Source organism: Etheostoma spectabile, chromosome 8 (genome assembly GCF_008692095.1).
Source record: "Etheostoma spectabile isolate EspeVRDwgs_2016 chromosome 8, UIUC_Espe_1.0, whole genome shotgun sequence".
NCBI classification, from domain to species: domain Eukaryota; kingdom Metazoa; phylum Chordata; class Actinopteri; order Perciformes; family Percidae; genus Etheostoma; species Etheostoma spectabile.
In genome coordinates, this window is record NC_045740.1 from 35,873,731 (window position 1) to 35,890,430 (window position 16,700).

General features: G+C 42.3%; 1 protein-coding gene across 1 annotated transcript in view; it reads left to right on the top strand.

Moving 5' to 3' along the window:
* Positions 1 to 76: 76 nt before the first annotated feature.
* The window catches only part of mob2a (MOB kinase activator 2a), an 82,111-nt gene continuing 65,487 nt past the window's right edge, over positions 77 to 16,700 (top strand). The window contains exon 1 of the mRNA XM_032522521.1: positions 77 to 594. Within this exon, the coding sequence (XP_032378412.1) occupies positions 578 to 594 (17 nt within the window). The 5' untranslated portion in view covers positions 77 to 577. The remainder of the gene's footprint in view (positions 595 to 16,700) is intronic.

Below are 16,700 nucleotides of genomic sequence, written 5' to 3' on the forward strand. Positions count from 1 at the left end.
CATTGCATACATCATTCAGCCTTGCGTGACACGCATTTTACGCACTGAGAGACAGAGTGGGTCGGGTCTGTGTTTACTTCCGGACTCCGATTTTAGACTTCGCTCAGAAAGCAGCAGCTCCAGTGGAGGTTCAGGCTGTCAGCTAGCACGGTAGCCATACAAGGCTTCATGACAGAGGTTACCGAGTTGACCAGCGGCATCCCAACAGACAAGCCTCGCTCGGCGCCACTGCACACTGGACACCGCACACCGCTGCCCTGCTCTCCTCCGCTCGCCTTCGTAGGTCAAAGTCACTCAATGCCTGCACTCCCGCTACCAGCTAAGATCTGACTGTGTTACTGCCACTTCATGATCCGAGCCAGCTGAGGATCAAAATAAGGACAAACGCTCAAAGTTTGTATTTTCACCGGCTAGGATCCAGCAGCTGGGACGGGCCCCGGGGACAGCGACGGGACTCGGGGACCAGGCAGCCAGGGCAGCGAGGGTGGTGGCCGGATAAACTAGGGGGTCGCCTCCAGCTCCTGGTGGATTCATCCCCTGCCAGCTAACGTTAGCTAAGCTAGCTACAGACGGCACCATGGACTGGTTAATGGGGTGAGTAACTTACAGACAGCTAGCTAACGTGCCTAGCCAGCTTACTCTCTCCTCTGTCAGGTCAACTGCGCAGTCTTTCTGATGCTGGCTGCAAATTCACCCCCCAGTAGTCGACACCAGCACAGTCAGCATTAGACAGGTGCACTGTCGTGTTGACTACTGATACGTTTCCACTTTGACACATTAATACAGCCGCAAGCGGGTAGCATTTTGCCTAGCTTAGCTTAGCTCTGCGATGCTAGCTTGATAGCAAAGCTGGCAACGGTCTCATCCTGTAACGGTGAACCAGCCTACTGTGACCCAGGGCCAGGCGGTATTTTGGGGCATCTCTATGGCCTGCAGCTATCTTGCCAACGGTGGCAGCGCCCAGATTAGGTTGTGAGAATATCTCTGTAGACGCCAGTTTGCTGTACAGGGAACCTATTTATAGGAATGATTAACACAGCAAGAGGGCTAACGTTAGCAGTCTGTCGGTCTTGCTAACGCGGCTATATGCCCGGTTTTTAATTTATTTCCAGTGCAAGGTGCGCTGGCCGCTCTCACAGGACCTGTTAGCAGTCATGCTAACTTAACGTTAGCCTACTAATGTTTGTGCAACCTTTGGGACACAACAGAGACTCATTGATAGAGGATAGTAGAGCTCTCATACTTTAGAGAAAAGACCTTGTCGAATGATAAATAAACATTAAATACGCAGACGTTGGTTAATTGCAGTGACTAATTTAACTGAAATACAACAGATATCAAGGTGAGATGCACAGTACAGGTGTTTAAGATGTTATGCAGATGTTTTTTTAAACTGATGATGCAGAAGACACCTAACAGAAGTCTATAATGTTGATTTGTCACTTTTGTTTTTGGCTTGAGACGGATTGAGTCATCGGCTTGGGTGAGAGCTGGTGTTCAGTACTACCACTGGATGAGATAAGAGATGGTCCAATACCATTTTGTGCTTCCCTATACCAATTCCGACACCTGAACTTGCGTATCTTCCGATACCGAGTACTGATCCGATATCAGTGTGTCATATATTTTATTAGGATTTAACAGCTGTATGCTACTATCACTGTATGGATGTGATACGATTTCTATCTTTGTTGTCGGTCTGGGTCAGGTTCTTTTAACATCCAGTTTGCCAGTCAGTTATAATGCAAAAAGAAATAAATAAACTACTTTAACGTAGATTTTCTTTAGGGCTTTGTTACGTGGTATTGGATCGGTGCAAAAACTCCAGTACTCTCCGATACTAGCATTTTAGGCAATATTGGAGGCGAACATCTCTACATGAGATGCACCTGTCTCAGTCTGACACATGCTTTGCAGCCAACATCAAGGCCATGTTCATCAGGATTGATCGAGGACATCAGTGTGATAATCTCAGCTTGTTATTGAAGAACTTAGATGTGTTGACTTGCGTAATGCATTTGCCATGCAAACGTAAAGGCACTGGGCTGTCTGGTCAGAACGTGGGTCATATTTGCCTGTAAGTAAAGTAGAGGTTGTGAAATCACAGTCCAAGATGCGTTTCTTTTCTTCTATAAGAACACATTTTCATGCACATGGGTAAGACTCAATATCAAGGCTTAATTGTGGAACACAGTGGGATCAGATGTCTTTCCAAAACGGGGGAACATCAGGTTCTTTGGCATAGCCGAAAAGGTTTGGACTTGCACAGTAAGGTGTGTCGCTGTATGAGATGTTTGTTTTTGCTGACTGGTTAATAGGTTGGCTGCCTGGCCACAGCACTTTGTATGCGGATCAGGGCTGAGGAAGGGTGAAGGCATGCTATCAGGGGTGTTTCTTAACATGGTAACATTTGGGCTAAAAGATAACAATGCAGTCCCTGCAAACCCCCAATCAGAGTACAACCAGACTATCAGTGTTGACGAACTATTACTTGTGATCCAGCTAGTGTCTGTCTGTCGGTTGGTTGGATATCTGTGGAAAATACTTTAAAGGTCCCAGGACATGCTGCTCTTTGGATGCTTTTATATAGACCTTAGTGGTCCCCTAATACTGTATCTGAAGTCTCTTTTACATAGACCTTAGTGATTCCTTAATACTGTATCTGAAGTATTTTACATAGACCTAAGTGGTTCCTTAATACTGTTTCTGAAGTCTCTTTCTTAAAATTCAGTCTTAGTGCAGAATATAAGCCACTAGAGCCAGTCCCACAATGAGCTTTCCTTAGGCCTTGCCATTTCTGAGTGTGTAGCTTTTGAGGAAGAGGGGGGGGGGGGGGGGGGTTGACCAACTGCCACTTTGCTTGTTTGAAAGCCTTGATGTCTCTCTCTCATGGGTGGGCCAAATTCTCTGGGCCGTCAAAACAGAGAGAGGGTAGGTAACCTTGCCCCTTATGACCTCATAAGGAGCAAGATTCCAGATCGGCCCATCTGAGCTTTTGTTTTCCCATTTCTAGCCACTTGGGGGTCATAGGCAGGCTGGGGGAACTCATATTAATGTTAAAAAACTTCCATAAAGTCACATTTTATGCCATGGGACCTTTAAAAACTTCAGTGTAATATCAAAGGTAGTTAGGCAACAATTGTTTTGGATTTTGGGTGCAGACGACACCACATTATTGCCCCTTATAAAGCTGTTGACATTCTCACTCATAACTCCTGAACTGTGAGGCATATGAGCAAAAATAATTTCCCTGGCACTGCCTTGTTCACACGTATCTATCTATCTTTGTCTCACTCATATTTGCCCCACACACATTGTCCACCATTTCTTTAGCTCACACATTTCTTCCAATCTTGGTAGATGGATGTTCTTTAAAAAAAGTTATCATGTGTTTTTTGGTATTTTTATGCATGGACTATTTCACACAGACTGACATAATTGAACACATTATGCGAACACTTTGAGAAGTTGCAACCAAAAGAATTGTGCACTTTTGGTAGAGGTGGTGTTCACTCTGAGAGCATTCTTTATTTTTCTCAAATTCCCTTCTCCTTATGACATTGCTTTTCCTGGTTTTGGTAACTTGTTCTTGCATTGACTTGTCTCCAGTTGCATCAGTTCCTTTACATGTTGTTGAAAAGTCTTAACCTCCTCTTCCTTGTGAAATAAGGATACTTCTTTGCCCAACAGTTGGTGCTGTCATACCTAAACTAGTTTGCGTAGTGATTTGTCAGCAATTCCAAAGCAACACCCAGTTACGCCTTGGTGTTCGAGAAGGTGAAGAAAGCAAAAAAACACATTGGAGTAGAAGAGAAGGCCACAGCCTGCCTGTGCTCGCTGGCGTTTCTGCATGCTGACAATTTGTCTTTACCCTCATGCCAAAGCCACACATTGTCTACTGTTCATATATGCAGGGACGAGGTGTGTATGGGAGCTGAATGCATCGGAAGCGAGTGGTAGAGCCCTGTCGATATTATCAACCCATATTAGGCATTTCCAGAACTATCAGTATTGATTTTTTTTTTTCTTCAAAAACATTCATTCATAAATAAATAATTAAAAAATTAAATAAAAAAACAGATGGTCAAACATGTTACGAGTGTTGCCGTTGTAAAGTTTGTCCACCAGAGGGCGCCCTATTGTGGCGACATTGTGATTATTAGAGTTCAAACCGTGAAGTGGTAGAACCATTCCATGTTTGTCTGATTTATTTATTATTATTATTATTGATATTATTTGTTGTCTGCTGCACCGGTTCAAATTCCTTTTGAGCTAGAAACAGGAAACTTGAAGGAATAACTGGAAATGGTGTGCATGTGCTTCTATAGAAATATGAACCCATCGGCCACATGGTGGCGCTGTAATTAAGGCTTCAAAATGCTAACTTTGAAAGGCCACTGGGGGTGGGGGGGTTGCATGAATGAAAAATGTCATTGTGTGCATATTTTGTGAAAGCACCAATTTGCAACCCTAGCCACAATATCGACATCGAGGTATTTGGTGTTTGATATTTGATTTTCTCCATATCGCCCAGCTCTATTGGTGTGTATCCCCCATGTGCTTACTAGGGGTGGGAATTGAGATTTCATTGTATTTGGGTCTCACACACACACAGTTAGAGGTGGGAATCACCAGACGCCTCCCGATACGATATCACGATACTTACGCCACCATACGATATTTTTGCGTTTTTAAACATATTGCAATATTCTTTTTTCCAACTTCTAATTTTTCCCAATTTCAAATGACGTCCCCAAAAGAAAACATCTGTTTTATCGTAACAAATACATTTATCTGTTTGTTCATATCACTTCAATTCTATTGAGTGCTTGCCTTTAAAATGCAAGCCAAGTTGTGTTTACAAAGTGCATTCTAGTGTACTGTATTTATTTTGGACAGAGTATTATTTCAGAGCTGAACGACCTCATCGGTCCAGATTCAGAATCTGACAGGACTTTAAATCGCTGGAGAGGTGCGAGACGCTTAAATGTGTCTTTTCCCGCTGGGGGAAAATAGGCAGGATTTGACAGATGTTTAATCCCCCCGCTTTTGAGTGTCGGATCGGTAATGCTGAACGAAGAGCAAGAGAATGGAAACTACAGCAGCTGAGTGGAGCTGCCAGACCTGAGCCGGAGTCGGATTTAATGTACACTTAGCTCGCGCTGCATCACCTGTGACTTAATGTAATATAGGCAGCGCACCATTATCCCACATCATCTGAATAATGCACGTGATAGTACGAAGGATTCCAGTAAAAAAGCACTTGCTTGGTGTAGCCTCTCTAATTTTGTGGGTAGCAAGTTTTAAGCATGATTATTGTTTTTGTCAGGTTCTGGGATTTCAGAGGGCAGTCTTTGTTTTGAACATGTTTTTCTGGAACAAAAGAAAACTTCTGTATGACTAGGGCTGGATACTAAAATAGGGATGCACAATACATGGCACAATATACACATCACGAAAGGCTGCGCCATATCGCAAAAGACAGATTTGTTTTGTGTTAGTTGAAAGAGAATCTCAGTAGAAAACACTCTGAAATATGTCATTCTTTTTTTAGTGGAGCCTTTTATGTTCAATTCAATGTTCAATTTGTTCAAATGTTGAACGTTTTCAATTCAACAAGGAATTTGTTTCAAAGCAGTAGAAATGCAGAAGTGAGCACACTTCATCTGTTTGTTTTTTATTTCAAGTAATATCTTTATCACAATATTCAACAGCATTATTGCATAATGTATTTTTTTCCTCATACGGTGCAGCCCTAATACTAAGTTCTTGTAAGAATCTTACATATGTATAATTATTTTTTGATCAGAGGTTTCCAGATGTAAATCCCAATTCTGCTCAATTTGTATCTAGACTATTTTGGCATTTTTGCGAAAGTTCTTGACAGATGACATTAAACACTGATGTGTTTGACGTTTGTTTTGTCGAGAGAAATAATTTCTTCTTCCAAATTAAGGCATTGAAATCGCATATTTACCCGTGATGAAACCTGGCTTATTGTATTGCAGTGGTGTAAAAGTACAAATAGACCTGTTTACTTTAGTAAAAGTACCACAATGACAGCCCTGCTTAAGGAAAAGTAAAAAGTACCTGATTTTGAATCTACTTTTAGTAGTAAAAGTACTTGCATAATGATTTATTCTCTAAATGTCTTTATTCTACTAATCATAATAATAAAAAAAAAAACTGTATGGGTTGGGGCATTTTAAATAAGTTAGTTTTAGGTTAATATAATTGTGCTTACCATCTGTGGCCCAGTTTACATTCTGAATTATAACTCTGCTTATCGATCAATGGGATGTGCATGAAGGTCGACTTTGCATTATTTCCCACAGGACAGTGAATGCTGCACACGTTTACCTAGCGAGGACACAGGCTACGTGGCTTCACAGCTGAGGAAGACCGGGAGTGTTTTTAAGAGAAATATATACGGGTCGTATATTACCCCTATATGAATGGATGCTTCACACATGACCAAGCAGAGTATCGGGAGCAGCAGCAGGAACGGGTGCAGTGGTAGTACCGGGAGCAGAAGGCGCCGGGAGAATAAATGCTATTGAAAGGCGGGTCTTGGCTAGAGATGGTCCAATACCATTTTTTTGCTTCCCTATACCGACTCCGATACTTGAACTTGCGTATCGGCCGATACCGAGTACTGATCTGATACCAGTGTGTCATATATTTCATACGTTTTTAACAGCTGTATACTACTATCCCTGTATGGATGTGGTAAAATTTCTGTCTTTGTCAGTCTGGGTCAAGTTAAACTCTTTGTGAAACATGAATAAACACAAACAATGTGAACTTTCTTTTGATATCAAGCAGTCATTATAAATAAACTACTTTAACCTAGATTTCCTTTAGGGCTTTATTATGTGGTATCGGATCGGTGTTCATAAACTGGACTGCAAACGTGTGGCAGTCAGGAAGACAGTTTGGCTGGGGGGGGGGGGGGGGGGGGGGGGAACGGAACTGATCAGAAACTGTAACGTAACGTTGTTGAAAGTATAGATAAATGCTGCAAAATGTAACAAAGTAAAAGTCAAAAGTATGCACTATTGATTCTACTTAAGTACAGGTGTGTGAAAAAGCTGTACCTAAGTACAATAATTATTATACTAAGTATTTGTACTTCCTTATATTCCACCACTGTTGTACTGGCACTAAATAACACCAAATGCAAGTTTGATCAGATGGCATATTATTTGGAGAACCATGAGGTGTGAATGCCTCTGAACCAGGCCAGAACTAGCGGCAGTTGACAGCAATAACGAAAGTGAAGACCTCGTCAGGTGATTGGTCTGATGGCAGATAGAGAAGGGGAATTCAGTCCCGGGCTGAACTTCCTCTACAGTGCGTGACGTCTGTCACGTTCCCTGTGGCTCACACCCAAAAAGAAGTGTGTTGCGATGTCCCACAGGAGCTATTTACGGGTGGCGTTCTCTCATTGTTTGTGGTAGTGGGAACTATTTTGTGACTCGCTCGTAACTTCAAAACTCAAGTTGACATGCTCAGGTTGGCTCAGTGGTAGAGCAGGCGCGCACGTACTAAGAGGTTTATGCCTCGACGCAGAGGACCTGTGACAATTTCCTGCATGTCTCCCCCCCCCCCCCCCCCCCCCCCCCCCCCCCCTTTCTCACCTAACTGTCCTGTCAGAAAAGCCCAAAAAATAATCTTCAAAGAAAGACACTTGTCATGTCAAATGTGAGTATGGCAAGATTATGTATTTTAAGTTTGAAAGGATGAAGGGAACACCACATTATAAAGACAATTCCTCGGCCTCAAACCAAACCATCCAAATAGTCTGAGATTATTTCCTGTCACAGTGGTTTGATCATATTAATAGAGTAGAGTGAAGTGGGCATGTTCACATCTGGCACCCAGGGTTGCTGTAATAACCGTTTCTTTCATTTCCCCCCTCATCTATGAAAGGCCATTGGAGCATTTCTAACGCATAGATGTGCATGGAACTTTCCATCAAATGAGAGAGAGGTTGTATCCTTGGAGAACAAAAAACCATCAAAAGGCCTACGATACGACTGCATATCATTTTGTTTCGGATTCAGGATTAATTTGCTGTTGAATGTAGGATTGTGTCCCTGATTGCAGCTAAAAAGTGTAATTGTCAAGATCAAAAAATTTAATTAACTGATGGCGATAACCTGTAGTATGATTAAATTATGCAACAGCCTCCTGCGTTTACATGTTGAAATGCTAGTTTGCAGTGTGGAAAAAAACACTTATATATATATATATATATATATATATATATTATATATATATATATATATATATATATATAAACCATATATGACGGGACATGCAGTGGCAGATTGACAGCAGTGAAACGGTCTACAGAAAGCATGTCTTTCACACAAATTCTCCAAAATGGCATTAAGAAAATGTCAATAAATTGGTCTCAGAAATCTCTATTTGGATATCAACCGTTATCTCTACAGTACTAGCCCTGCTTGTATGTAGGTCTTCCCAGTGAGGACTTTGCACACTGCAACCCTGTCCTCGTGCAACCCCGCCGCCTTATTTCCACGCACACACACACATCTGCACACACCATTGCACACAGTCTCAGCCCAGGTGGCTGTTTCCGCAGATGCGGTGCTGATAGGCTGTATATGTAATAAGCTGTGACAGATGAGCAGACATCCTCTCAAAGCAGTCACCTGCTCGAGAATAGAAACTAACCGACGCTGTCACTGGGTTCTGTGGGTCTAGGCCAGGATGGGAGTCTGACTTTCCGGTCTTTATTTCTAGCTTTGCAATCATTCACAGTGGTTTTCAGTGCTTTCAGTAGTCCGCTAAGCAGAAAGTCTCGCTGTCTGCCTGGGAAAGGGCTCTTAACCTTGTTTGTGTTACAGTGAAGACGACTTCTGTTGGCTCTCTGTGTGTCAGTAAGAATCCCGCTCTATTAAAGGTCAATTTATTGTGTCTGGCACTAAAGTTGCTTTACGACCCCCACACACACAAGGCAGCCCAGGCCAAGACCTTTTTTTAAGACCACGTAAGCCAGCCAAATCTTTTGTGTCAATGTAGTTTTACAAATTTGTGTTGCAAGTGACAGTTAGCCTCGTTTTATTTTATTGTTGTTGCTTTGACAGGTGCTGTCCAGTGCATAACGTATTCATAAACAGTTTTAAGTTTCAAGTGGTAATACGGGAGTTGAGCTGTTGCTCAAACTGTCCTCAACTGTCTGTGGGGACTTGGACTTTCCTGTCTTCTATTCACTAGAACCAAAGAAAAGGTTTTGGTGGTTGTGTCACTTTATGATCAGAAAAAAATGAACCGCCGTCAAATGCAATGCAATTGTACAGTCCTGCAATAACTTAATGTCTCAGAAAAATGGAAGACCGTCAGATAGCTGTTGAATCAAATAATAGATTGTCCACCTCCCTTAAACATAAGTTAATGTTTCACCTCAAACGTTGCCATACAACAGAAATGAAAAGGGTTGATCAGTATTTATTGCTGAGAATTCCTATTGGATTGCAATCAATTGCACAGAGATTCATGTTTCTCTCATCATTGGTTTATGAGCCTCCGTTTCCAAGTAAAGCTAAGATCAACTCGGCGTTGCTTGAATGGAGCGGGGCCCCGGCCCCGGCCCCGGCCGAATGCTTGGAGCTACTCTGCTGTGGTGTGCTGTCGCGTTGAGGGATTGGCTGGATGACGAGAAGGCTAGCTGGTTTGTTTACTCCCCAGAAAGGGCATCTTAGTCACTCTCAGCCCTCCAACTCACTCTATTTCACTCCCTGGTTTCTGTTTGTTTCTCTCTGTCTAGCTGTCTTCTCCCTTTAATTCCACCCCCCCTCGTTCTCTCCCGGGACGCTGATGTGCAGAGACGGTTGCGTGCTTGTCTGCTGCCCGAGCCCAGGGCAGCCTCAGCCCTCCCTGAGAAGTGTTTAACAACAAAAGCTATCACGGTGTATTAGAATGGTCTATATGCAGAGTAATATTGGACAAGCTGTATTGTGCTGGTTTTTTTTGGAAAGCAAAGGGACAGAGTCCAAACAAACAAGTCCTCAGCTCCCATCTCTGACATCAGCCACCTTCTTTGATCTATGGTGGTGTTCGCTGTTCATCACGTCTGTGGCACTCTTTTTTGCGGGGGGGGGGGGGCAACGTTTGGCAATCCTCTTCCCCAGTAGCACAACAGAGCAAAAAAGTAAGCAGCGGGTTCTTCGCTAGAGCCCGACCGATAAATCGGCGGGCCGATATTAAGCATTTTCCGATCTATTTCTATCATCCCAATTTATTTTTTTAAATATTCATTCATCAGAATCATTTATCATAACAAATAAATGATTCTGATAAATGAATATTAAAAAAATTAAAACGGACTGTCAACCATGTTATTATTAGCATTGGCGTTGCGTAGTCTGTCCACCAGAGGGCGCTCAACAACGGCCCTGTAGGCAACACTGAATTTTTTTCTTTTTTCTGTTAATGTGTTTTTGTTCAAAGGACTTTAAGTTTCATATCTTAAGTTTGTATTTTTATAAATTTTATTTATCAGAACTATATTTTGATCTTCCTCTGTTCTGTTGTGACAATAAAACAAATTATCATATTAATTTTAGTGAGAACTCATAAATAACTACAAATAACTAATGTTAGGGAATGTGTTTATGTTTTGTAACGCGTTTCTGGATTTAAATATATCGCCATATCAGATTTTTAAATAACCAAATATTTTTTATCATTATCGGCCTTAATAATCCTTTATCGGTCGGGCTCTAGTCTTCGCCACACCGTAAAAGCTCAGCTGTCGTGGTCCAGAGGTGTCGATGACGTTGGGTTTAACACGAAGGTGAAGTAACATTCCCGACCAGCAGCTCCAACACACCAGCGACACGTGCCGTCAGTGCAGAAAGAACTACTGTTTGCCTTCCCTTAAGTGATGTACAACCTATTTCATGTTAGTTGGTTCAGTAGTGCACCATCATGGTGGAGTGTGGCTTTCAACTAGCTGGTTTGTGAAGAAAAGCTCTGAATGAATTATAAGTGAGCCCTCCCCAGGCCACACAATGACACAATGCCAACAAGTGTTTTAGGACATCAGTGTGCACTTGAGGGACATATAAGGGCTCTATTGAATGTCTTTTGAAGAGACAAATAGCCCGGGTAGAGGAAGAGACTCATACTAGTGCTGGGCGGTATGAACAAAAAATTGTATCGCAATATTTTTTTTAGGATATATCACGGCATTTTTCTTCTTTTGCTTGACTGGAAGTTTCATATAGGTTAATGGCTTATTCTACTGTCAGGAGTGAGGAAAGGGCAGCTTTATTTGTACAGCACATTTCAGCAACAGGGCAATTCAAAGGGCTTTGCATAAAAATGATTAAAAATAAAAATAAAAAACAGGTAAAACATGAGAAAAAAAGTTACAATGCAGTAAAGAAATTAAACATTAAAGAGTCAATCTAGAATCTTGCCCCTTATGAGGTCGTGAGGGGCAAGGGACACGGCAAGTCCCAGAACTGAACGCGATACCAGAATGACTCAGCAGGTTGCCTTTCACTCAATATACACAAGTGGATAGTTGGAGAATCTGCATGCATGCAAGGCTTTATTAGGCACTTTCACAAGCACCTGAGATGGAGAGTCTCTAGGTGTGGTGTTTTTCCCCCTTTTCGCCAGCGTGTTTGATCCAAGATGAGGTTTCAAAAGCCTGAGGACAGTACAGGCAGTGTGGGTATGGTGCAATTTAATACTGAGAAGGATCAAGAGGCGGCAAATGCAACCTCAATACCTGAGTTGGCTGTGTTTTGTGAAGCTTCTCCACCCACTCGAATGGGTCTTGACCTGTTCAGAACGCTTGAACAGGCTGCATTTCGCAATGTCAACCGCACAGTTAGCTGACATTTAACCAGCAGCCTCTGCGGCCCGGGTTGGCTCAGTGGTAGAGCAGAAACACCGGGTTTGAGTCCGACCTGTGACGATTTCCTGCATGTCTTCCCCCTCTCTCCCCTTTCTCACCTAACTCACCTGTCAAAAATGTAATATAATGTGTGTGTGTAAGCTGGACTTCACTGGTTTCTCCGGTGGCTGCCCCTACTGTTCTGTCAGAGTGTATCATAGTCATGTAGAGCTTTCAGCTAGAGCTGTCTTAAGATCAGCCAAAATAAATGCCCCCCCCCCCCCCCCCGCAGCAGGATTTAGGGTTGTTGTTGCCATCCACCCACAAGGGACACTCTGCAGAACAGTTGGCTGCATTTATTTCAGGACTGGTTACAGTCTTTCAGATTTGTCTCTGGCTATACATTTAATTTAACAATAGCTTTGTCTTTGGATAGTCAAAGTTAACATTTATCCACGGTATCTAGTTTTGTTCATTCAATATCTAAAGAAATCTTTTCCCACATAACTTCTAATAATTGGTGATTTCACCCTAACAGCATGCCTGTGTGTGAATTGCAGTGGTTGCATTATTAATATCCTGTAAAAATCCTAGGAAATCAGGAATATGAAGTGGAATGCCTCTTAGTCAATACTATAAAGTTAACACAATTTAAACTATATTAAGGCTTTTCCCCACCCTTTAACAACAATACAGCACTACATTTCAACTAATTTGCATAGGTTTTTTGAACATTTTGAAAGGCTACCCAGCCCTAGGTGGGATCGCCAAAATAAAGTGACTCCGTATCAGTAGATACATGTTTAATCATGTCCGTAAACAAGCCCCATTATCCCACAGAGGCACAATGTGGTGTCTAACCTATTGATCGGCCCCGCAGTTTGGGGAATTAGCATCTCTGCTTGTTTTTCCCCAAAGTTTAATATACCTTAATACAAGCTTAACCATTTCTCCTGAGAGTCTTCAGTCCTCTGTTTATAACATGACGAGGTGGGGCGCCTCCATTATAATACTGTAACCTAATTGCATCATGTGTAATTCTCCACCAAATCCCATTCAAATCGGATCACAAGTGGGAACTAACAATACAATACAAACGGCTCAACAACGTAACCATCTTGACTTTGGCAATAAACTTAGAGTTGGGATGTGAATTGGAGAAAGGAAAATGGGAAGATGGGGGGGTACCGAAACAAGCAAAGTAAAAAAAACAGAGGAAAAGAAAGAGAAGACTGAAGAGGAGAGAGCAGCTGATCGGCAGGAGAGCATCAGGGGAATATAGAAAGAGCGAGGGAAGGAGGGAAACGAAAGTGGCACCAAGGCAATAGGTGAGATATGGAGATAAATGGGAAGAGGCAATGCGGGTCACAAAGCTAGATTAGAAACAGCAGAGGTCTGCAATAGAGGACAGAGAGGGAGATTTAACAGTGGGGGCCCGGGCTGCCGGTGAAAGAGAGAAATGGAGCTGTGTGCAGACTAGAAAGGGAGGGAAAGCCAACAGAAGGTAAGAGACATATATATGCATTGGAGACACTCTCTGGATCTTGCATTCATTGGTTTGAGTCCCAAAACCCTAAAAACCAAGATTGTGAGTGTTTGCCCAGTAGAAAAGTAGATCTTTATTCAACCAGTGAGAGATAAGTGACCTAAGTTGTCTTGGAGGTGTAAGCCTTTAATTGTGATTTCATTTATTTTTCACCAGGATGTGGTCTGCACCCTAGGGCGAGGCCTTAGCCGAGCAGTGAGCTGCTAAATCTGTGCAGAGGCTGGTGGGCTGCTAGCGTTGGTGTAAGCTAGCTTGGTTTGTCCTTGGCGGCTGAGGCTAGGCCGCTAGGCTGGTCTGAACTGTAATTGGATTAGAGATCTCTGCGTTGCATCAGGCAAGCAAAGCCAAGTATACACACACACACACACACTATGCATTTAAAAGCACACACGCCTCAGGGGGCCAAGCTCATCCCAGTACTCAAGGCTGTACTCCCCCTTCACCTCGTTTTTTTCCCCTCTCAAACTTTACTCTTTTCTCAGCATCATGTTATTTTCTTCATCCCCTTTAATCAACAACCCATCCATTCCCCCTGGCTGTATATGTGTAGGTGTGTGCATTCTCCTGTTTGTGTGTATGAGCACGTTGGTGTTTGCGTGCATGTTGTGGGTAGATGTAGCAAGTAGTCGTGAGCAGGTGAAAAAACACAAGGTGAGTCGGAGATGATGTTGGTGAGAGGGGATATTTATTCACCCCAAGTACGGCCGATCAGGCAGAAGAGTGTTACAAAAATAAATGGAATTAAGGAAAGCTAAAACAAAACACTTTCACTAAATAAAAGTAATTGGCGTGACCTACACCTACAGTGGCTTGAGAAGGTACACACACCCACGCTAAAGTTGACTAAAAAGAGGAATAAAAAAAACATCTTTTGAAAATTGATCTGAATGCCTTAATTTAAAAAAATTAGGAAAATCCAACCTTTTAAGGACACCAATTGTTTTTGTGATTGAATAATGTATCGTAAATAAATAAATGTTTTTCCTAAAAATACACGGTGCATAAATATACACACCTCTATGTTAAATTCCCATTGAAGCAGGCAGATGTTTATTTTTAAAGGCCAGTTGTTTCATGGATCCTGGATACAAAGCATCCTGTTAAAATTCCCTTGGCCTTTGGAATTAAAATCTCCCCCCCCCCCCCCCCCCCTCCCCCTCCTCATCACATACCCTTCACCATACATAGAGATAGGCATGGTGTTATTTCAGTTAGCTTAATAGCTGGTTTGATTTGCATTGAGAGATGATCTTATGGAAAGTATCCCCTGCCAATCTCTAGGTATGGTGAAGGGTATGCGATGATGTGTGGGGGGGAATATGCATAGTGTCCTGGATCTATGAAGTAACTGGCTTAATAAAAAAATTAAAAAAAAACAAGAAGAAAAACAACATTTATTTATTTACAATACATTAGTCATTCACAAAGAAAATTGGTGTCCTTAAAAGGTTGGATTTTCCCCCAAAACATTATGAAGGCATCAAGATCAGTTTCCAAAAGAAACTCCTTTTTTTTTATCAACTTTAGCCTGGGTATGTAAACTTTCTCAAGCCACTGTATATAGGCCCCTCAAATTGGATCATACCAACTCTACAATGCAGGGGTGGCTCAGGTGACTAGACAGTTTAAAAGGTTACAAACAGCCAAAATGAATTTAATATACTAAACATTTACACACTATACAATTCACATTAACAATGAGGAATGGCTAGGTTAACAGGTGAGATTAATCTTGTGATCATTAACATATAAGTATGAACTCTCTAAATAAACATATATGTATATATATACAGGCATCATTCCAGGTCTGTGTTTGAGGGCTAAAATAGGTAGTGTATTGTGCAGCCATGCGCCCCGTCACAGTGCATGTGTCCAAATCGGCCCTGTGCCATGCATACCCTCTCTAAATGGGATTACAAAAGTTGCTGCAGTCTGAGAACACTCGGGGGATTAAAGGACAGGAAGAAGAGAGGGGAAAATAGTCAAGTGTAGATAACGATGGGAACCCTCCTACTGAACATGATAGATGTGAATATAAAGACGCCCTACTGGACTTGGAGCGAGGGAGAGGACTCTTGACCTTCTTTTTATTTTTCAACTTTTTGTTTAGCGGCTTTGGGCAGGAAGTAAGAATTATGCAATGGCTTCATCTGCAGAGAGTTTTAGTCACTTCAACAAATGGGAAGAACTGGAATAGAGCTTGTGATAGATTGGGCTAATTTCTTTAAACTCAATTAGACATTAACTGGGTACGGTGTGTCTTTTATTCTGTCCATGTATTGTCTGTCTGTCGAGATGTCTCTTTGATTGGACTTTAGTTGTTCATCTATCTTTGAGGCCAGCAATAAATAGATGAATGAGTGGGGGAAAGGTAAAGCCCCATGAACATTACCAGTAAACATTAAAGTAATCACGCTCTTTGCTATCAGTAAGGGGGGGGGGGAGCAGTTCCATAGAATAGCCTTGTGCCAGGAAACAAAAAGGGAAATGGACTTTATGGTACCGCCTGACCTGCCAAGGAAGAAACGGTGCCCTGAAAGGGGTCAGGAGTTACTGTGTTAAATGAGCAGGGCATGGTGAGTAGGGTGGGGGGGGGGGGGGGGGAGGTTGATACAGCATAGTATCGCGATATTTACCGTAGCAATACTGTATCGATACACAGGCGCCAAGTATGGATCTTTTATTATATATGTGTCGGTCAGTTTGTCTGCTTGACAATCCCATTTTGCAGCAATAACATTGAAATGATATGAACAAACAGAGAAATGGATCTTTTTAGATGAAACAGATGTTTGAAATTGGATCAATTAGAAGTTGAAAATGCAATATATCGCAAAATATTGTTTAAAATCGCAATATTACTGTATCATGGCATACGTATCGTGATGATATCCTATCGGGAGGCGTCTGGTGATTCCCACCCCTAATGATGAGATGTGTTTGAGGTTTGTTGGACAAGGGATCGCTGAAGAGAAGACATGGAAGGAAGTGACTGACGTGCAGCAAGCCATAGGAAGTGATACAGCAGAAAAAGGATTTCCTGTGTGTGTTTCTTCATGTGCGTTGATACTCGCATAGCACAGGCGGATGCGGTTGAGGTGACCTACAGCGGGGAGGCAGTCAGTAAGTTTTGCGTGAGAATGCGGTAGAAAAGGCTTAATAGCTGACAGGCCAGCCCCGGCAGCCATATGTTTCATAAGTATGTGACAACCCCGCCGTATGGCTCTGATCTGCCCATATGGACAGTACATCTCCGCTTCCTGCCACCATGACCGC